Consider the following 22,311-nt stretch of genomic DNA (forward strand, 5'->3'; position numbering starts at 1 on the left):
TTCAAGAATTAAGCATTAAAATTAGATTCATAATTGAGGCAGAGCGCTGTGCTGTATTTAAACAGATTAGGCCCAGATGTTATGAGGTTAATACAGCAATTTAAATATGCTGAGGTGATTTTGTTGAGCCCTTGGAAAAAAAAGAACACTCGTTCAGAAATTCACGAATATTTTATTCTTTGTTAGCTTCAGGTAGCATACTTAGAATCGCAGTAACTCATAAAAATTGCAATTTAGAGTCTAATTTACCAATAAAATGATAAAAATGGAGGACGTATGCAGGAAAAAAAATCTCTACGTGGTTTCTTCAGAATTTGGGTGGAGAAGGAAATTACAGATAATTGTGGTACACAAACTTTCAGCCTTGTGTGCAGTGGGGGACTCATTCTAAAGGCGGCAGTACTAAATGGATGCATCTTTAATCATCTGGAAGTAAGAAATCCATTATTTTTCTAAACCAGACAGTGGTTGTCTGTTTTAATGGAACAGTTGGTTGATTACAGGGCATTATTTCCCAATGCTTACTTCCTGTACATATTTGAATTCTAGCTTTAGGGATTGTCATCACTGAGTCAGAGAGTCAAAGAATTTAGAGTAGGGATCTGAGGTTGATTAATTTAGTTTAGTAGTGTTTGTGTAACATTACAGTCAGACTGTTTAACTAAGGGAAGTAGATTTCCTTATAGCAGGTTCCCACAACCTGGCTGCTTGGAAATTGACTCGTTATCTGCAAATACTTAAGCAAAACTTTGATTTGTGATGGTGGAACCTACCGAACAGAACAGAGAGATTTCAGGGTCTGCCAGTGTTTTCTCTTTTAGTAGAGACAATAGTACTTACCTAAGTTGAAGGGAATAAAATTGTTGCAGAAGTTAAAATCTTTACTGTTTTCTACGGTAACCAAATGTATGTTGGCTTTATAGAAATCCGAGACCTGTTTTTATCCCATAGATTGAAAGCATTATACAGGTCAGAAATGACTGGTTAGAAGCTTCAAAAAGTTAAAGAAAGGAACTTCTGAGATGTGTTCAAAGAAAAAGTTAACTGGGAGTTGAAAAAAATGTGGGGAATGTGTAATGCTTACCTGAGAAATAACTCAAAGCACCAGTGCCGTCTGAGGCCTCTCCGTGCTGGTTGTAAAATCTGTGACTTTAAGAAAATCTTAATGAAGATTTTTCATGTAAAGTAGGAAATTTTAGGCCTTCATATATTTTATGTTCTTACTGAAAAATAGGGAAATTTGGCTTCCCTGTTAACTGTCTCTCTCATTCTAGTGGTCATTTAGCACTGACTGCAATTCCATATACTGTCAGGTGTTTGAAATTTCATTTAGGGACACAGACAGAAATGCGTCATTACGGCTTACTCATTCATGAAATGGAAGGCTTGTTCTTTCTCTCCCTGTGAGAAGAGCTTCATGTGACTGCCTTTGTCTTTCTGGAATGCTTTGTTTGGTCTAAGGGTAGTGCCCTTGGAGTGCCCTTCCTGTACTGAAAGAAAGGTGAGGTGGAGCAGAGTTGTGCCGGATAAGACTGGAATGCGCTTCTTGGTTGCTTCTCTGTCATTTTTGGCCTTGAGACCGTGGCTGTATCCTTTGCCTTTCTTGCCCAAGGGCTTAGGGGAGGTCGCTGGTTGACTTTCTTCCTTTGAGATACAGTGTTTCATGCACGAATGGGACCTGCCTGCTGAATTCCTGACTTGATTTTGGACATAAAAGAAGTTGCCAAGAATAATAAAGGTGCTGACATTTCCAGTGGGTCAGAACTGCACACAGAATAGTAAATAAAAATCACACCCCTTTTGCTTCTGTGTTACCCTAGCCAAAGGTTACCCTTTTTGTTAAGATTTGTTAAGTTTTTAAGTCTTTAGTTTCGTTACCCTATTCAAATTATTTGTCTGAAAGCGTTTCACTGTGCCGCCATTAATACTGTTGGTGTAAAGGGACGTGTGATTTTTTTTTTCCTATGACCCCCAAAGTTAACGATTAACATATGGTCATTCACTTGTGAAAGGAATGTTGACTGCATTGGAAAAGAAATGGTAATTATTTAAAGTTTCCCAAAAAAAAACTTGGTAGTTCTTTCATTCTGTTGAAAACGGGCCAAGTGTCAGTTCTACTTTCTGTGCGTTGGAATGTTCAGGTGTGCAAGGCAGGCGCATTCTTCTGGGGAGGAAGCACAGTTGACAGTACTAGAGAGTCCAGGATGAGAGCCAGCAGGACAGTTAGCAAAGCTCTTTCTCCCTCTCACAGCGGCAGTCCTGGCCTTTCTAAAGCACTCGCTTCCTAGTGTCCCGCACAGAAGCGCTAAAGGGTACTGGAGTGGAACCTCAGTCTGGTATTGGATATAGTGTAATTGGAGGGTAGGTTCAGTCTGGATCATACACTTAAAAAAATTTACTTTTTTAAAAAGAAGATAACGTAGTTTCTTATTGGCAAGTACACATAGTTCATAGTGACCTAGTTGAGTGGGTTGGTAAGGCTCCTATGGCATGAAGAATTTCTTATAGATTTAATACATTCTTAAATACAACAAACATGATAAATTCTAGGTTATTTTCTTGAGGAGGTAAGCATATATTTATAGTTCTATCTAAACTATTAATTTGTTTATTCAATTATTTGCTTAAGTGAATTACATAATGCCTACACGTGTTGGCTCAATGGAATTAATGAAGTAGTAATCTTACTGTGCCGTAACTCTTGAAAATAACTGGAAAAGTCAGTTTTATGCGTTTTATATGCAATAACTTGTGATTTTTTTTTTGTTTTTAATTTTCTGTGGAGATTTTGGGGGTCACTGCAGGAATTTAACCATTTTCAGATTTTCAGAGGGACCTCTGATCCCTAAAAAAAGGTTAATAACTCCAGAAGATGAGTAAAGACAGTGAAGAGCCAAACAGTAAGCCCTCATGATCCTTGGTGGGTCTGTGACCTTGGGAGGAAGAACCTGTTTGTGGGACTATCCTAGAACCCTGGGAGGAGGTGGTGGGGAGATGAGAACACAGGGAGGGAGAAGGGAGTGGAAAGTCTGTGTGTCTGTAGCGTCTGCCCATCAGCCATTTCAGATCCTGGTTGGGTCCCTGGTGCCTGAGAACGTTGGAGAAATCACCAGTGGCTTTTGAAAGTGAAGGTTTGGGAGAATTTCAGAGAGGCAAGATTTCAGAGGATGAAAAAAGGCCTCAATGAAGAGTGCGTTCATTCACTAATTACCGTTTATGACTGCCTCCTACATGCTGGAACGCGTTCTAGAGCTCAAGATTCTGCATTGTATGAGACACATGATGCCGTGACCTTCATGGAGCTTTCTTTCTGGAGAGAGGAGTCAGCTAATAAAAAGTACATCAGGGGCCGGCTCCATGGCCGAGTGGTTAGGTTTGTATGCTCTGCTGCAGCGGCCCAGGGTTTGGATCCTGGGCGCGGACATGGCACCGCTCGTTAGGCCACATTGAGGCCGCGTCCCACATGCCACAACTAGAAGGACCTGCAACTAAGATATACAACTATGTACAGGGGCTTTGGAGCGATAAAGCAGAAAAAAAAAAAAGTACATCAGAAGATCAGCACGCACTTGAGGGTTGGAAGTGCTGTGGGGAAAATAAACAGGCAATGTGAGAGTGGTCTCATGCAGGGTGCACGTGGCCTTCTTCAAATTGAGTGACCAGGGAAGGACTTCTAAGGAGAAAATGTGAGCTGGGACTTGAATGATAAGAATGGAGAGCCAGCCATTGGAAGACAGTTCTTGATCAGAGGGCTTACCAGCCCCGCAACACAAACAAGCTTGTATGGCTGGAAGTCTGAGATGAGGTAGATGAGAAAGGCAGAGGCCAGGGCCTGTGGAGGAGGCGTGTGGTCTGTGACTGAAGATCAATGGTAGGAGACCAGGGCAGGCAATCCCAGGGAGGGGACTAGCCCTGCCCATCCCAGAGGAGAGGACCGCCAGCTTCCCTGCCCTCCAGTTTTGTGACTGATGCTCCTTTGTTTTCCCCCCTGCAGACTGTCGTACTGTCCTGGCAGTCCTATTGTGAATTTTTATCCCAGTCCAGGCTTCATGCCTGGCTCCTTGGGGACCTCTGTGATAGCTGGCAATCACTGATGACAAAGAGGAAAAAAAGGAAAACGCTCCTCTATTTGTCTTACCGCTCCTTTCAATTTCGATGGTTCGCCAAACCAATTTTCCTCTTTGGCAATAGACCTTCTTTTGGATATAAACCCTTGAAATAAGATTGGTGTTTTCACTACTTAAAACAAAAATCGTTAAAAGCAAGTTGTTTTCTCTCAGAAGCATGTTATTTATTTCAAAAAAGTCTTTATGCATATACGTCATGAAAAATCTTGAGTTTGAGACATTTAAAGCTTTCAGCAGTTCAGAAGATAATAATACTTTAAAAGGAATCCTGAGGGGTGGATGATTCATCTTCCTGCACCTGGGTGGGGACGTAGGTTTTCATCCCCGATCTTAGATTGGGGGGGTCCTCTAAGGTCTCCATATGATAGTAATAATTTTATACATTTGGTGATTAAGGATTAACTTTATATAGGTACAAAGTTTATGCTTTACATGTTTTTTTTTAAGTAATCCTGGTATATTCTAGGAATAACTTCTATTGAACTTGGTTAGTTTTAACTTATAAATCTGTAATGACTTCTGAAAATTTGGTGAAACTTGATCAAAACTTGATGAAAGTAAATGAGCAGGGAGATGGTATCTGGGGCAAAGATGGACATAATATTCCTTCTTAGCTCCAGAAATTTCTAATTTGGTTCTTCTAGTTTTGGTTATCATGTCATATTTGAAGTAAGACTTTATAGTCCCTCCTAAAATGGTAGCTCTGTACTCTATTAAGATTTGGGGCAGTTTATGACAGGCCTCTGCGGCCACTTCAGCAGCATCGGTGCCTGCTGTGCACGTGTAACGTTTTTTACTGTCATTGGAAATAACTTATTTATGTGTCTCTATTAATGTTGCCACAGAATCTGAATTTCTTCTACTCTGCAATATTCAGTTCAGAGCACTAGGAGTATGCTATCCGGCTGGTCTTTAAGTTCTGTTTCAAACACTACGTCATAATACTGTGGTTTCTGTTAGCCAGTGTCCTCTCTGGCATGGTGGTAGCATCCTTGTAAGAACAGAGGTTGGGGATTAAGGTGTCTACCTCTGTAAGAGTCTTTCTAAGTCTTCACTCTGCTTTAGCCTCTCAAGCATCAAAATAGACCTAGTGGTAGTAATTACCTTTATTTTTATACTAATCACTTAATCTTATAATACATCTGTCCTCCCCATTTTATACATGAGGAAACTGACACATAGACACTTGTAAATTGCCAAAAGTTTTCACATTTATTAAAATGCAGAATTGGGACAGTTAACAAGAATGCTGTGTGAGCGATTGATTATCTTGCTGGGGGACTAGTACTATGAAGTAACATAACTTGGAGAACAAAGCCTACACTCTCGTGAAATCCTGTTTCGCCCTCCATTTCTGAAAGAAGCGATAGTCTCAGGTGGTGGTTGGCGGGTGTGATCGAGTCAGTCATTGATGCCATAGGAAGGCAGAGCCAGGAGTACGTCTTCAGCTTTCTTAGAATTTTGTGGGAAATCATTCACTCTGAGATTGAATCACAGACGCTTGCTTTTCATGATCTTAGTCATTTCTCTCACAAACCGGAAACCGTATTTCACTCCTGCTGGAGTTTGGGTTAAGGTGCCATCTCATTTCTCTGCCAGGTGCCACTCTTGAAGGTTGGGTTGGGGTTTCAGGAGACTGGGGTTCCAGTTATGGCTTTGATTCAAGCTCTGCCGCCTAAGGACAAGTCATTTACCGTCTAGACCTTGGCTCTACCACCTTTTTGTTTGAATGAAGAGGTGGATCCATCCAGGAGTTTAGGATTGAATCATTTTTTTAACAAAAATCATTTTAGGGCCTGCCCGGTGGTGCAGCGGTTAAGTGCTCATGTTCCACTTTGGCAGCCTGGGGTTCACCGGTTTGGATCCCGGGTGCGGACATGGCACTGCTTGGCAAGCCATGCTGTGGTAGGCGTCCCACATATAAAGTAGAGGAAGATGGGCGTGGATGTTAGCTCAGGGCCAGTCTTCCTCAGCAAAAAGAGGAGGATTGACAGTAGTTTTAGCTCAGGGCTAATCTTCCTCAAAAAAAAAAAAATCATTTGAAAAATGACAGTCAGACTTAGAACATCTGGCCTCTTAATTTTGAACCTATGACTCTGATATCGTTTGATGAGCCAGAAATATTTGAGCTTCTTTAGAAATGCCGGTAATATTTAAGTACCATTTTAAGAAATTTATTAACGTTTTTGCTTTTGCATTTTGAGTTTTTACTTGGTTTTTGGAAAAAGTATTTTGCAAAGTGCAGATAATTTTCAAAACAAAATCTGAGGTACTTTCATTTCATTGAATTGCCATTTACTTAACTATTAAGAAAGATACTTTCAGCTAATTTTATTCCTTTCTTCAAAAAGGTTATTTTTATTTTTGTAGTATCTCTGATACATTTCAGTAACTTTTACTAGTTAACTACAAATACTGTGTTGTAATTAACTGTGGTGCTGTTTTGAATATATTCTAATGGCTAATTTGACTGTCTGCACTTTACTAAATGTACAGTTAGATAATGTCCCTGTGTTTATTTTCATATTCCAGGTCTTCTGTTATCAGTACATTTTATTGATGGTTAGGAATATTAGAGAAGAAAATATTTCAATTTTTAATGAAGTGTGGATTATTACTTTATTAAAGAGTAACTTTGGCCTCAATTGAGGGAATTAAGAACAAGGATAATGTAAGAACTGCTGCAATTTTTTATTCTGTATATTTTTTTCCCAAATTCAGTTCTTTTCTTTAGCTTTTTAATGTAGACACGTGACAGTTATTTGAGACCCACCAATCTATTCTTATTTTAGCCTCTTCCAGTCTCAAGTAAGAATTACATCTCTATTGTCTCTCAGATGAATTAGCCAGAATCTTTCTCCACCTGCCTTCACTCAGTGTTTTAAATACTTCGTGAAATTTATTTCCTCTTGGCTTAAAATAGTGCAGATTATATAATTCATGTGTCTTCTTCACAGATACACTGGGCAGTCTTGGTTGTGAATGTTCTGTTTGTGAATATAAACCAGATAGTCTAGATTTCCTGAGTCTTGATGGTTTCCCTTGAATTATAGAATCCACTGGTAAATAGAGGTGTGCTCTGTCTTCAGTGATTTTTAAAAAATATATCATGTTAGAAATCTTCTCATCAGTTCAAGTCTGTCACTCACACCTTTCTTCATTAAAAAAGAATCTGAATTTAGAAAACAGGTTAACTTAGGGGATTATATGTGTTTACAAATGGATGTTTTGCCTTAACAGAGGTTCTTAGTAAGGTTTAAATAGTCAAATCTTACAGTGCATTTAGATTATTATTTACAGGTGTTTGATTTGATTTGACGTGTTTGTTAGCATAAAATATGGTATACACGAAGTTTCTCCTAAGTTATCAGTGTCAGGGAATCATTTCGTAACTAGCTTACCTTCACTTCACTTAAGTTTCTGAGTTCTTATAGCTATTGGGTTTGGCAGCAAATTGGATATTAAAAAGCTGAATATTGCCTCTAAATGATACCTTTTCGATTTGTAAAATTATTTGAATCTTTAAAATTTAAAAACTGCTTTGTGGTTAAAATAGAATTTAATAGAGAAACAGGTTTGTGTTTTCATTAGATCCAAAGTAAAGAAAAATGCCACTTGGGAGTGAGTAGGAAGGGGGAACATTTCTACAGGTTCATTACCACATGCACCAAAAAGTAAGCTGGATTTCTAGTTGGTTCTGCTGGTATTCAGTTCATGTCGAGCACGCCTTCCTTTTGGCATAGCTGAATTGCGTGTGGGGTTAGGTTTTATTTTAAGAAAAACGAAGAGTTGCAGTTTTCTGTATTTAGAATCTGTTTTATAGAAGCCTAAATAAAACTTAGAAAAAGGAAAATGAGCTCTTCTCCCAGCCTGTGCATTCTAGGATTCTGGAGACAACTGTCTCTTTTGGAAAGAGCTGTGTTTATACAGTGGCCAGTGTAATACTTGACTGTGGCACAGGAATCTCATTCCATTCCTTCTTTAGCAAGGGAATGCTAAGGAGTTTGGCATGAGGCATTTCAACTGACATTTTCATCATTGAATAGTGCCTTGTCTTCCTGCTAGAACGTACTTTGCAGTACAGATGTCTCAGGCACTTGTCACTCAGCTTATGGAAACCTGTAAGTCACTCTTAACTTTTAAAGGTTGCTTTCCATTTCTGAAACTTCTTAAGTTCTGTTGATACACTTTGGCTTAATTCTTGAAAGATGTGGGTTTAAAAAATATTTTTGGGTAACATATGTATTTCTTGTGGAAAAATTAGAAAATATGAACACAAAAAGGAAAAAATTTGCTCATCCCTATGACTTACCGCATTTAGTATATATACACATCTGCCGTCTATCTTTTCTCACAAAATGGAATGTTATAAGTTATTTTTAGTAATCATGTGATTAGGGCTGGCCCAGTGGCATAGCCCTTAAGGGCGCACATTCCGCTTCGGTGGCCCAGGGTTCGCCAGTTCGGATCCCGGGTGCAGACATGGCACTGCTTGGCAAGCCATGCTGTGGTAGGCGTCCCATGAATAAAGTAGAGGAAGATGGGCGTGGATGTTAGCTCAGGGCCAGTCTTCCTCAGCAGAAAGAGGAGGATTGGCAGCAGTTAGCTCAGGGCTAATCTTCCTCAAAAAAAAAAATCATATAATTACATGTTGCATCATAAAATTCAGACAGAGACTCATAACCAGAGAAAGGATGTATTTGATCTTTCTGTAAGAGGTATTTATAAAATCAGTGGAAAATAATTATTAAAGTAGGGGCCAGCCTGGTGGTGCAGCGGTTAAGTGCACACATTCCACTTCCAGTGGTCTGGGGTTCACTGGTTCGGATCCCGGGTGCGGACATGGCACTGCATGGCAAGCCATGCTGTGGTAGGCATCCCACATATAAAGCAGAGGAAGATGGGCGTGGATGTTAGCCCAGTCTTCCTCAGCAAAAAGGGGAGGATTGGCAGTAGATGTTAGCTCAGGGCTAATCTTCCTCAAAAAAAAGTTTATTAAAGTAACTAGTTGTAAATTATTTTGATGTATTTTCTCAACAAGTGTGCTTTCTTTCCCTTCCCTCCCTGCTGCTCCAGGAAATAAGTTACTCTCATTTAACTCTCTTTCCCATAAGACCCCATTTACTCCTTTGGGTTTCTTTAGCACCTCAGATATACCATGCCTGGCAAATAGTTGGAACCATGTGTTTGTTGAATGAATTAAAGAATGTAACAATCAATAATGCCAGGTTCTAGATTAGTTTCTATTAAGATCCAGACCCTTATAAACAATATTAAATCCTTTTTTTTTTTTCTTGAGGAAGATTAGCCCTGAGCTAACATCCACCACCAATCCTCCTCTTTTTGCTGAGGAAGATTGGCTATGAGCTAACATCTGTGCCCATCTCCCTCTACTTTATATGTGGGATGCCTGCCACAGCATGGCTTGATGAACAGCGTGTAGTTCTGTGCCTGGGATCCGAACCTCTGAACTCCAGGCTGCTGAAGTAGAACATGCAAACTTAACCACTATGCCACAGGGCTGGCCCCTTAAATCCTTTTTAATGAACAGGATATTACAGGGCACAGTTTTTAAAAACCTGTTATTTGAGTACTGGGGACTAGAATAAAAAGTCACCCAGATTTCTTTTCCAAAGAAGGGTATTCCTTAAGACATAAGTTTTTATTTGGCACAAAACTTTTTTTTTTTTAAAGATTGGCACCTGAGCTAACAACTGTTGCCAATCTTTTTTTTTTTCTGCTTTTTCTCCCCAAATTCCCCCAGTACATAGTTGTATATTCTAGTTGTGGGTCCTTCTGATTGTGGCATGTGGGACGCCACCTCAGCATGGCCTGATGAGCGGTGCCATGTCCACTCCCAGGATCCCAACAGGTGAAACCCTGGGCCGCCGAAGCAGAGAGCGTGAACTTAACCACTTGGCCACAGGGCCAGCCCCTAGCACAAAACTTTTACAACTGGTTTAAGATTTAAAACTCTGGATTACCTCCCACCATGTAGTATTTTAAGTTTAATAACAATAGCTGTATTCATAACTCAATTATATTCTGACAATGGTAGTATTGCCTTATACCTGTTATGTTTCATTTAATACCAATTTCTTCTGTGTTTTTACAGAACAAGATGATAGCAGAACTATACTAATTTCCCAACTATAGAACAGTGTCGAGTTCTTTTTCATATCTTTTTCCTCTTTTAATGCTAAACTTAGTCACACGGGATTCTTGAGCTTTGCATAGGGATTTGTTGCGGCCATGTTTACTTGGGTTTATATTTTAAGTCATGTCATTCCTCACACCATGGGCAAGTGCTGGTAGACTTTTGTCGCTGTGTTGATTTTTTTTCCATTAATAGTGTTGGTTTATGCAGATCATCTCCGTAGGCTTACACGAAAGAGCCAGGGCTCCCAAGTCAGACATGCTGTTGCATCACAGCTCTGCCCCCGAAAGGAACAGGAAAGCACAAGAGAGCACCCCAGTGGTTAGGAGTTTAGGCTGTGGAGCTAATCAACCAGGTGGTGGATTCTTGCTTTTCTGCAGCCAGTTGGGTAACTTAAGGCAAGTTAACTTTTGAGGCTTAAACGAGTTATTAAATGTAAACACTTAGATGGCTAACTGGAAATGGAATTCATTAATTCATTGATTAATTTATTAGTATTACAATGATGAAGGCATGACCTTTAGACCAGTAACTTTTCAGTGCTAAACTGCATCCACATATGGAAAATGAGGAAAGACCACTGAGCTTACAGAATAATTATGAGGATTAAACAATATCACATATATAAAGCATTTGCTGAGTGTACATCCAGTAAATATAAGGTGGGAAAAGTAGTCAACATTGAAAGTGTCTAGCTTCTAAAATATAAAACAAACTGCTAGGAATGTTGCCATTGGTATATATGTGAAATGTATCCTGTGAATTTTAATGCCTCCAAAGGCTGGCTGTATGTAGTTGTATCCAAATGTGTTCAGATGATACTTTTGATACCCAAGGATGATCCTCTTTAAGAGAGCTTATCCATGAAAGCCCTCGTTAACAATATTAGTGATTCTCACGTGGAAATTAGAACTTGGAATAATTTCTCAGCAAAGCATGAAAATGTGGTTTAGCAGAGCTTGTCGAGGGAATGACTCTTTGCAAAGCTAAAGAAATCCCTGGATTTGAAACATGATGCTTAAAATCTGATTATGAACTTAGTATGTTTTAGTAAGTTTGCAAGTCAAAAAGCTTCCTCAGCTTTTTTTCAAGTTATTGCAACAATTTTCATTAAAGGAGTTGATAGATATACATTTTAATTAAAATGGTTTAAATAGGCAATCCAAATGATGAGAAAACAGACTGACAGTTACTCCATAAAAAGCTTTCCCTTTAATCATTAACTTATGACCTAACTCTTGGCAATACAGTTGTAGAATTTCCTAGACCTAAAACTTTGCAAGTAGTTTCATACATAAATTAAATTGTTGAAGCAGAATATCCGTTGTTATACATCTTCTCGTTAAATGAAACAGAGATAAATACTTGGAAATTAAAGCATATCTAAGACATAAAGGGAAAATAAAACAAGAAGGTTATCCTAACAAAACCTTTAGGACTGCTGGTACTTTTGTTTTATTTGTCTTTTTACTGTATGCATTTTAAATATGGCTTAAAATTCACTGTTCCAGAAATTTATAGATTTAAAAAAATTTCAGTTCATTCTGTTGATTTTTTTTTTATTATCCTTCCGTTACTTTGTTTATTCTAGTCTTTTTCTTTCCCCGTACATGTAATTGTGTGTTTGTGTGGTTTTTATTTTTGAAACACAACTAAACGGAAACAAGATCATACTGTGTATGCTTTTATAAAGATTTATATTTTTCACTCAGTGTTTGTGTATCACATGTATATTAATAATATAGATGTCTTCTTTTAAAGCTGTATCATATGTGCCATTATCCATTAGATCAGTTCCCCTTTTCTCCTGATAGTAGAAAATGTGCTTAATGTATTAATGGCACAGAACAATGAAACTTTTGCAGCGTCAGACACTTTACCCAGATCCTCAAGTGTTGGGAAAACAGTAAAACCAGGTTTTTCCATCTGGTCACTACGTTTTACATTCCAGTGAAGCCAGGACTTTTTCTCTGGATACTGTAGGCTCTGTTCAGTTGTTTTCATGCATCCCTCCAATTAGAGGACACAGCCAGAGACATGAAGTTGTTATAGCATGATTATCTGGAACCAGTCTCTTTGGGGCTGAATCCCAGTTCCACTACTAATGGACTCTGTGACTTTGGGCAAGTTGTTGACACTGTCTGCTTCCTCAAGGATCTGTGAAATAGGCATGATCATATTACCTACTTCTTAGAGTTGCTTTAAAGATTAAATGAGTTAATATACGAGAAGTGCTTAAAATAGTATCTGGCATATTATGAGCTCTGTCTATGTATTTGCTCTTAATAATGTCATCATTACCATCATTGTTAGTGTTTCAGAGTTTGCTGTGTTCCTGATCACAAGTGGCTTCTTAAAAATTAGACTCCTGGCAAGTCATTGGTTTTGAAAGATTGGGTCCTGGTAATAATTAGTACCATGTCTTTAGTTAAACTGGAGAGAAAATTTTACAACATGATTTACTCTGTTTTTAGCTGTAAGAGGGCAGAGAGGTATCTGGTGAACTACGCAGTATACTAGCATATTCTGCCGAGCAGTTTGCTTGGTCCATTAGGGATGCTTCATTAGTTGACTTATTTGATTTATTTTGACTTTTAAAAAATAATTATTATTAAAAGCATGGGGTGTTTACCTTATTTATGTGGTCTCAAACATTTAAAAATTTTATTATATATATATATATGTCATTCTGTTTCTAAAAGTACTAGAATTTGGTTTTTGCAGAGAATTTCTCTCTACAAAATAAACGTTAAACATGACTCTTTACATTTTTGTTATGTATTATGATTACTAACACCAGTAAATGATACTATCTTGTATACTTGAGGTAAAAGGAAGTATGACATTTTTATTTGAGTACTGAAAGTGTTTCTTGTGAGTCATTCCCTAAGTGGACTGAATAGCCATTTTAGAATCTTAAATGCCTTCAATTTAACAGACACTTATCTCATTTGTTCCTCTTTTGTAGTCAACAATAACAACACAATTTTGCCAACTAATGGAAGAAGCAGGCAGGAACATTAAATATGTATATTATATATTTATATTATGATTTACTACATTATATGTCTAGAAGAATTCAAGAGTTTTGATTCATTAGAAAGTATTGCATGTCAAATTGGTGCATTTTAAAGAATGGTTAAATTTTCAGAAATCTCACTTTTTATGTCAAGAAACTGATGTTACCAGTTTTCACATTAATATTTTCAAGGCAAAACAAAGTAATAAAAAAATATTTCTTAAATTTACAGTAAATTTAGAAGTTAAAATGTAAACAGATATATAATTGGATTGCTGTGTAAACCTTTAGTCCTAACATATAAGGTTTTTTAACTCCATATTAGGATCTCTCAAGATATCATCAAGATGCTGAAATGTTAACAGGATCATCAGTCTAAATCTAATATTTAATGAAAATGAGGTAAAAACAAATTGAAAAAATCTTTATCACTTAAAGAAGGATACAAATTAATCTACATATTATGAGCTCTGATGGAGAAATTGAGCAGATAATACAGAGTTCCCCTATGGCCCCTGCCCCACACACAGATTCCTCTATTATTAACAACCTGTATTATTATGTCTGTTATAATTAATGAACAATATTGATGCATTCTTAAGTAAAGCCCACAGTTTACTCAGATTTCCTTAGATTTCACCAGATGTGCTTTTTCTGATCCAGGATCCCACATTACATTTAGGTGTCATATCTCCTTAGGCTCCCCTTAGCTGGGGCCATTTCTGACAGTTACTTTGTTTCTGGTCAACATTCTTTTTTCAGCACATGCTTCGTAAACACCCACTGTTTACCAGACCCTGATCAAAACAGACAGCAAATCCCTGCTCTCAAAGGGTTTGCGTTTTAGTAGGGAGCTCATAGTCTACTTTTAAATGTAATTTTAAGACAGAAAGAATGTCTTATAGCAGATTAATATTTAATATTATGGGACTTCTGATTTTTCCATAACTAGCAAAAAAATTTGAGTAACCACTTGTGGATTCATTGTAGAAAGGCATATTGTATCTCAAGTGTGTAGAAGATATCTCTGTTCCATTAAAGTGAGTTTTGATTTTACATTTGGGAAGATACTTACTTCCAAAAGAGTTATTCTGTTTACCATGCAACTTTGGAATGGGAGAAAAGAATGTCTGTTGGTCCCTTTTTGCCCACAGGGAAAATATCATCAAAAATTATATTTCGTATTTCCGTTTTTCTTGTGATTGACTAAAGAAGCTTTTCATACAATTGCTGCCTTAAGCTTGATTCTAGAAAATTTTTTTAAAAAATGCATGTGACATGGTATATCAGAAAGGAAGATAGAGTTTGCATATTTGTCTTGCCAGATTGTTGCTGATTATAAGGATTTTTGAGTTGGATGGCTGAAGAATCTGAAATAGCAAGGTGTTATTGAAAGCTTTGACCCTGGGCTTGATAGGGGCCAAGACCTATTAAAGAAAATAGGAAAATTCCAGGAAGAAAGATGTTCTGTGGTCATGGAAATTTGAGTCATTTAAATTATTTTTAGCAGTATAGTGGCTACATATGATGTTACTTTTGCCTTAAAAATTACTATGTTGAGGGGCCGGCCTGGTGGCATAATGGTTAAGTTTGCACGCTGTGCTCCTGGGGCCCGAGGTTCACCAGTTGGGATCCTGGGCGCTGACCTACATGGCATTCATCGAGCCGTGCTGTGGCAGCATCCCACATAGAAGAACTAGAAGGACTCATAACTAGGATATACAACTAGGTACTGGGGCTTTGGGGAGGAAAAAAAAAAAAACGAGGAAGATTGGCAACAGATGTTAGCTCAGGGCCAACCGTCCTCACCCAAAGAAAGCATACCTTTAGGAAAAAATCAGAGAATAATCAAAAAACTGAACCTAGTGTAGGAAGAGGAAGTTAATACAAAAAAATTCCTACGTTGAATGTCTCTTGCTCCACCTGTGTCAGTTGGAGGGAATGCTGGCCTTTCCTATTCAAGGACAGTATTGGAGTTAACAGCACCATTAGCCATGAATGGTGGGGAGTAGGAATTAGTTATTCTTGGAAACCTTTATTTACTTTTGGACCATTTGCTTGAGCAGCTGGTACTGTATCCTGCAACCTTTGCGTAATCAGGATATGGGAAGACATCAGTACCTGTTTGATTAAATATATGGACATTCATGAATCCTTCTAGAAAGAAATTTTGCTGTGAGATGTGTTTTCAGCTACATTGGTCAAACTCTTTTAACAATTACACTGTAGTTTTTTCTTTCTGTCTGGTCTTTCCACCGTATGCTCATTTAAAATCAGTTTCCATAGTGACATCTGGTGGTGGCTTTGAAATCCTAGAGAGTATGTTTGGAATGATAAATATTTTTACTTAACAGGTCCAGATCTCCGGCTACTTTCAAATTTCTCGGCTTATTAACATCATTTCCTGAAAATGTCTTCATTGTATTCTCGAGATTGGAAAGCGAGGCATTTATTACTTCTGTAATGTTTCACTAAAGCAGAGGGACATTGCTGGGTGGTGCATGTAACAAGCTTGTCTAAACTTGTCTCCTCTGTTCAAGGTATGCACAGTGGAATCGCACAGCAGCATCCCTTTCTTGTCCACTGCTTGTGTACTGTAACCTCATGGCAAGAAAGGGGTTGTTTCCATGTTATCCTTCTCTCGGGCTTTTTCTCTTAGTGCATTGATTCTCTTCTGGGGCTGGAGGGAGCTCTGTGCAAGGCCTGGGTTGCCTGGGCTTACGAATCATCGAGTTGCATGCTGTTTTTGCTCTCTCAAAAAGTGAAAGAGGAAATAAAAAATAGGAGCAGAGATGGCAGAGAAAGAAGGGAACTGAGAGACAGGAAGATACTTGAAGACCACAGAGGGCGAGTTTGTATATGGATGTATATATGTGCCGAAAAAGATGCTACGGTATTATCGTGGCTATATGTTAAAGAGGAATATCTTTAAAACTGTAGTTTAAATATTTATAGTTTTTGTTGGTTCCTTAGAGAATTGTCCTGGAAAAGTGAATTTGTAACCGAGTGTGCACAGAAGTACTTAGTGAAAGTTGATGATCGTGGACTGAGAAGGAAGAGTGAGGTGGAGTTTTGAGAATGAACAGTAGCTTGATTTCGCTTCCAGCGATGGCTAGGGGTCTGTGGCAGTGGTGGTGGTTTTCCTGTGTTAAAGGTGCTAATTAGAAGTCTTCATAATGGAATTCAGAAAGGTTGTTTCCTTTCCATGATTTAAGGTAACTGCTGAAGGAAATAGAAGAAATCCATCTGTAAATGCTAGTTGTGGCCTTAGGAAGGACTGGGGACAGAAGCGTGACTAAGTGTGGGAATAGGACTTGTAGTGACTGAGAGAACAGACACTGCTTCTGGTCAGACTTCTAGATAGTTGGTATGTTAGTCGTTTCAGAAACCAGGACCCCTGTGCAGAATGATTGGGATTCCCATAGCCTCTGATTAAGGAGGTGGCTTACTCTGCCTTCGAAACTCTCTGTGTGTTTCGCTCCCTCAAGTTGGGCAAATCATTTCAACTTTGATTAAAAACGAAAATCGCCCTGGAGGATTTCTAAAGGGTTGCCAGGCTACACTTGTTGATTTTGAGATGGCTAAGGCCAGATCTACAACCGGTCTCTTGCTCCGCACATTATCTAGACCAGCTGTTCTGGAGCTGTGGTCTGCTCCGCTTAGATTCAAGATGGAGCTCAGGGTAGTGCTTTCTGTCTGCTTCAGAAGTTTCTGCCTGCGGGTTGATAGAATGTACTTGTGACAGAGCAGACTGATTAAAAAGCAGAACACAAAATAACTTTGCCTGTGTCTGGTCTTTTCCCCCCTACTTTGTGCTTTTAGAACAGTGCTTAGATTTAGAATCTGCAATTAGAATAGTACATAGGCACCAGACCCTGAATTCCTGTGACCAGGTGGTGTCCTTGAATCTTCTCTCCTTTATTGTCCTTGAAGTGTAGGGGGATCCTTATTTTAGCAGTTGAAAACTGCTTGTAGCCTCTCTTCATGGCAGTAGCCCGTTGTGGTCCTCAGCATCCTTGGTGCTGTGGAGTCTGGGACGATGATGCTATATAGCTAGTGATGACAGTATAGCCTGATGGTGAAGAGCCTGAGTTCTGGAATCAGACTTTCTGATTCAGATCCCGATTCCACCCTGTAATTGTTGACCATGGCTGTGTTTCTCAGTCACTCTAAGGCTTCAGCAAGTTGCTTACTTTATCTAAGCTTCGGTTTTCTCATTTGTAAACCTGGGATGAAAATCGTACAATTTCTGTGTTCTTTAAATCATTTAATGCGTGGGATGCACCTGCTGAAGTCCTTGGCGTATACTAAGTCCTACTATTATTAAATTATTATGAACATAGTAAATTTCCTTATATTATTATGAATTTGAGCATTTTAGTTAGATTATTCGGCATGCCCTCCTTTTGCTTTGGCCGTTGAGAATTCACTGTATTTTATAGTCAACTATAAGCTGTATTAAATAATTTCATTCTTTCTTTGACAAGGATGTAATAAAGTATATCAAAAGATAAACATCTTAGCAATCGCTACGTGATATGTATAAAAATATGCAGTCCATGATTCATGAACTATGAACACCTGCACATCTTAGTCTTGTCTATTTACTATTTAAATTGCTAGTTAATACAATCCTGATTTCTCCCTTATTTGAGAGGAGCCACTTCGCTGTCTCAGATTTAATGCTTAGTAATATCCGGAGTTTACCTGGAACTCAGAAACTTCCCCTCCTAGTTGTGGCTAGGAGCTCATGCAAAGAAGAATCTGGCTGCTCCCTGAGTTGCCAGCCAGGTTGGGAGAGGGGGGTGGTTCCCAGGAGAGGGATCCCCTGCTCGTACACGACAGTCTGGACACCTACAGACCAGAGTGGAAGTGGAACTTGATGAAAGATAAATGAAGGTTTTTGTCTCTGATTTAAACCTCATATTTGCATTTTATGTTTCTTTTTTCCCTTCCGCCCTGAGGCGAGAGAAAGCTGTTCTATATGAACAAACGTGTAATATAAACCTTATGAATACTGATGTTAAAAAAATGGACAAAGTATGAGATTTGATTTGACTTTTCAGAGTTTTTCATGTTAAAGTTTCTTTACTACGCTTTTCTCATACTACTCTGGGAAAGTTCCTCATCTCTCTCGTTCTGAGTTTTCCATCCGTGATATGGAGTTAGTACCACCACGTATGTAGGCAGGTTGGATGTAAAGATTAAATCAGATAATGCATGTAAGACAGTTATTGTAGTGCCTGCTGTATAGTAAACACAGAACACATTTGTTTCTATAGTTATCTTTGTTATTAAATGCCTACGAGTCACATTTAGAGGGACACAGTTTTAAAAAGTGAATAGCAGCCTGAATTATATGAGGATTAGAACTTGTACGAGGTGAATGCAAGCACCATGTACCTGTCTTCTTGAAATTTTCTAATAATCCTTCACCTGCCAAGTGAATTATGTTACAGTTTAATGAAATGGCAGAACACAAGAGGAGCATTTGTGTATTCATTTTGTTAATACGTCATCCTAGTAGAGAATGTTCTCTTACTCCGTGACTTCCTTTGTCTCAGTTGATGGGAGGGATGAAAAAAGAGAAACTGGAAAAGATTGTTTTCCCTTGGTTACTAAGGACACTCTTCTTTCAGGCTAAAAACAGATAGAATTTTACTGATTTAGTGAATAGACTGAGTATGCATGGACTATGTTTGGACCAGAGGAAAAGGAAAATGTATTTGAGTTTATCTGACGGTTGTCTCTGCTGCACGGAGAGACCAGTGAGCTCCTTTTATGTGAGAGTTCTGTGCCTTTGTTCCATATTTTCAGGAGCATTTATTATAGATCCATTTCGAGGGTTTTCTAAGAATTAATGAAGCAGTAGCAAGTAATTATAATGCTTCTGAAATAGCAATACACATTCATTTTGTGATAATTTTAATATTTAATTAAACTTGGTATTGATAACTTGTAAACCTTTTTGGGAGTGTTGGCTATGATTATCTAACATTCAAAATAAATGAGTTTTTCTGATATTAACTACCTCAAGTAAGCAAATATTTAAATTTGTATAATCAAAAAATAACAAGTACAGGTTATGTTTGGGATAAAAACTGTTTTATTTCTGAACACAGGTAAGTTAATATTTGTTATTTTTCCCCATAGTATTTTGCATTAAATGGGAAACTTTAGTGATTGTAGAGTTGTAGGATTTCCAAAGTCCAGCCTGGACCATGGTGTTGAACCCTAAAAGTAGCATTTTTTCAGAATAATTCATGCACAAGAAAAAATACAGTGATATATTTTGGGAAGGCCAAAGGACAAGATGACACCATTGAATAGAAAGGTGAGATTTGCTTAGGAGAAATGGATATTTCCACTGTTCATCACCCTCAGAAGAGGTAAAGCCTGAGATAGGTAGAGTTTTGACTCGTTTCAATGGCTGGGCCAAGATGTTAGACACACTCTTATCCTTTTCTTTGTAATTGTGTAACTCCAACTTTTACCAATTGACTTAAGAAGAAGTGTGTCCTAGGTTGGGTCCCAACTGAAGACTTTTCTATATCAACGCCAGTTAAGATATCTATTCATTTTCCTTCATTTAATAAATAGTTGGGCTTTGGGTACAGTGCTGGGTGTACTGATATTTGAAAAGGATGCAGTCTCTATGCCCTTGTGGAGCTTATAGCATAGTGGGAGAATTTATGTTTTTGGCACACTGGTTGTCTTGCCATTTGTTGAAGGTGATTGAAAGAAACTGAAAGATTCGGTACTCAAGAGACCTGAGCGATCCCTTATTCTGGACTTTGAAAACTATGCTCTGTGTTTTCTTGGCCGCCATAAAGGGTGTGTCTACCAAACTGAGATGTGGAGAGAAGTGTTGCTCCTCCTCTTTCTCTGAACTGTAGCTGTGGTCAGATGAATGCCGTGTGCGATGCAGGGGATGCTAGACTGTGGGGCTCAGATCTCTGGTTTTGTCTCTGGGTCCCTGATCAATCTCTGGGAAAGTCAGCAGATCTCAACCCACCGTGAATTTCATCCTTGGAAAAACAAAAGTACTGGGCCGTTAGATGATCTCTCTCTTTTTTTTTTCTCTCTTTTTTCTCCCCAAAGCCCCCTGGTACATAGTTGTACATTCTTAGTTATGGGTCCTTCTAGTTGTGGCATGTGGGATGCTGCCTCAGCATGGCTTGATGAGCGGTGCCATGCCTGCACCCAGGATCCAAACTGGCGAAACCCTGGGCTGCCACAGTGGAGCGCGTGAACTTAACCACTCAGCCACAGGGCCGGCCCCAGATGATCTCTTAAGACCCACCTCATTGGGTTGTTTTGAGACTTAAACGAAATGATATTTGTAAAGTGTTCCACATAGTTTCTGACACCTAATACTGATGATGACAAATACTTTTATAGCTCATATTATGTGCCATGTGCTAGTCTAGTCATTAAGTGTGTATTAGTTCATTTAATCACCCTATGAGGAACATACTTTCATTATCTCCAATTTATAGGAAACTGAGGCACAGACAGGTTAGGTAACTTGCTCAAGATCACACGGCTGTAAGTGACACATAAGCCCTCCATAAATCAGAGTTGTAATTTAGGTTGACACTTCCTCAAAGTGGCATTTTTTTGTTGTTGTTGACATGCTGCCTCATGATTTTCTCCGTCTTTCTCTCTAGGGGTCATAGAGACTTCAGGTAGACTGGACCGGGAGTCTACCTCCCATTACTGGCTAACAGTCTATGCAACTGATCAGGGTGTGGTACCGCTTTCATCATTTATTGAGGTCTACATCGAGGTTGAAGATGTCAACGACAACGCACCCCAGACCTCAGAGCCTGTTTATTATCCAGAAGTAATGGAAAATTCTCCCAAGGATGTGTCTGTGGTCCAAATTCAGGCGTTTGACCCAGATTCCAGCTCTAATGACAAGCTGACGTACAAAATTACAAGTGGAAATCCACAAGGGTTCTTTGCAATACATCCTAAAACAGGTATGTGTTAATATAATGATATGAAATGTTCTTGCTTATGTTCTCCTGATATGGGGAAGTTTAAGAATAATTTTCTTAGCCACTTTTCTTTAGTTTTTAATAAGTTGTTTTTCTTTTGTTATTCAAAACAAGCCTTTATTTCCAGATGAAAATTGAGTCCAAATGTTTTTTTCCTTTGCATTTGTTTTTATAAAGCTATTTTATCATTTTGCTCGTTAGTGTAGTTTCACATGCAGGTTGAAAAGCAAACATCTTTGTTTTGGTAATAGCTCCCAAATTAGCGATATATCTTAAACTTACTGCAAATTCTGCCGCTGCTAAGTATCCCAATTTTCTTAACTCTGCTTTTTGTGGAAAATATCAAAAGTGTTTATTTCACAATTCACAGTAGTTATTTTTATGTTGTTTTAGAATTTTTCCGTAGAGCAGTGCTGTCTCTCTGCAGGCAGTAGGGGACCAAGTTTTAACAACTTCCAAATTGGGAGCAGGTACTTTCTTGAACTGATATCTCAGGTTTTCCTTCTAGCTCTTTTCTCGTCTCAGTATCTGACCCTGCTTCTAAGCAGATAGCCGCTCGACTCCAAAGTCATCTTCCGAATTCCTTAGAAACTTCTAATCTTTGTCCTTTTACATTTGGCAGTGCATCTACTCTTTTCTCAGTTTTTCATTTGCTTTTGTATTATTTCACAAAAACGGTGCAGCATAGCTGTCGTTTGTGTCGTGGAAAGTTAGCTGTCATTTATGCAATGAAAACTTCACACGTGGAGGGGTGCACTCTTCAATTTCTTGATGGAGTTAAAACAAGAACCACCGTATGACACTGAGACGACAGTTTATTTGTAGGAAAATAAAACTTCTTGTCAAGGAGATCACTGGCCTTTGGACCCAGATGTTTCAGTGATTCAGTACTTTTCCATAGAATCTGATTATGAATTCTGAAGAGGGAGATTTACTATGATTTACATGCCTCGATCATGTCTTTGCTTATTAAGTCTTTCCTTATGCTGGGGGAGCTGGCCTGCT

The 22,311-nt window shown here is 38.5% G+C and overlaps 1 protein-coding gene across 7 annotated transcripts in view; it reads left to right on the top strand.

Moving 5' to 3' along the window:
* Window positions 1-22,311, top strand: part of FAT1 (FAT atypical cadherin 1) — a 130,465-nt gene that overhangs the window by 38,083 nt on the left and 70,071 nt on the right. For all 7 annotated transcript variants that reach the window (XR_006886656.1, XR_006886657.1, XM_046648574.1 and 4 more), the window contains exon 3: window positions 20,974-21,288. Coding sequence is in view for 5 of the 7 variants with exons in the window: in XM_046648574.1 (XP_046504530.1) it covers window positions 20,974-21,288 (315 nt within the window). In the remaining 2 variants the exon portion in view is untranslated. The remainder of the gene's footprint in view (window positions 1-20,973; window positions 21,289-22,311) is intronic.

This window comes from Equus quagga, chromosome 22 (genome assembly GCF_021613505.1).
Source record: "Equus quagga isolate Etosha38 chromosome 22, UCLA_HA_Equagga_1.0, whole genome shotgun sequence".
NCBI lineage: Eukaryota > Metazoa > Chordata > Mammalia > Perissodactyla > Equidae > Equus > Equus quagga.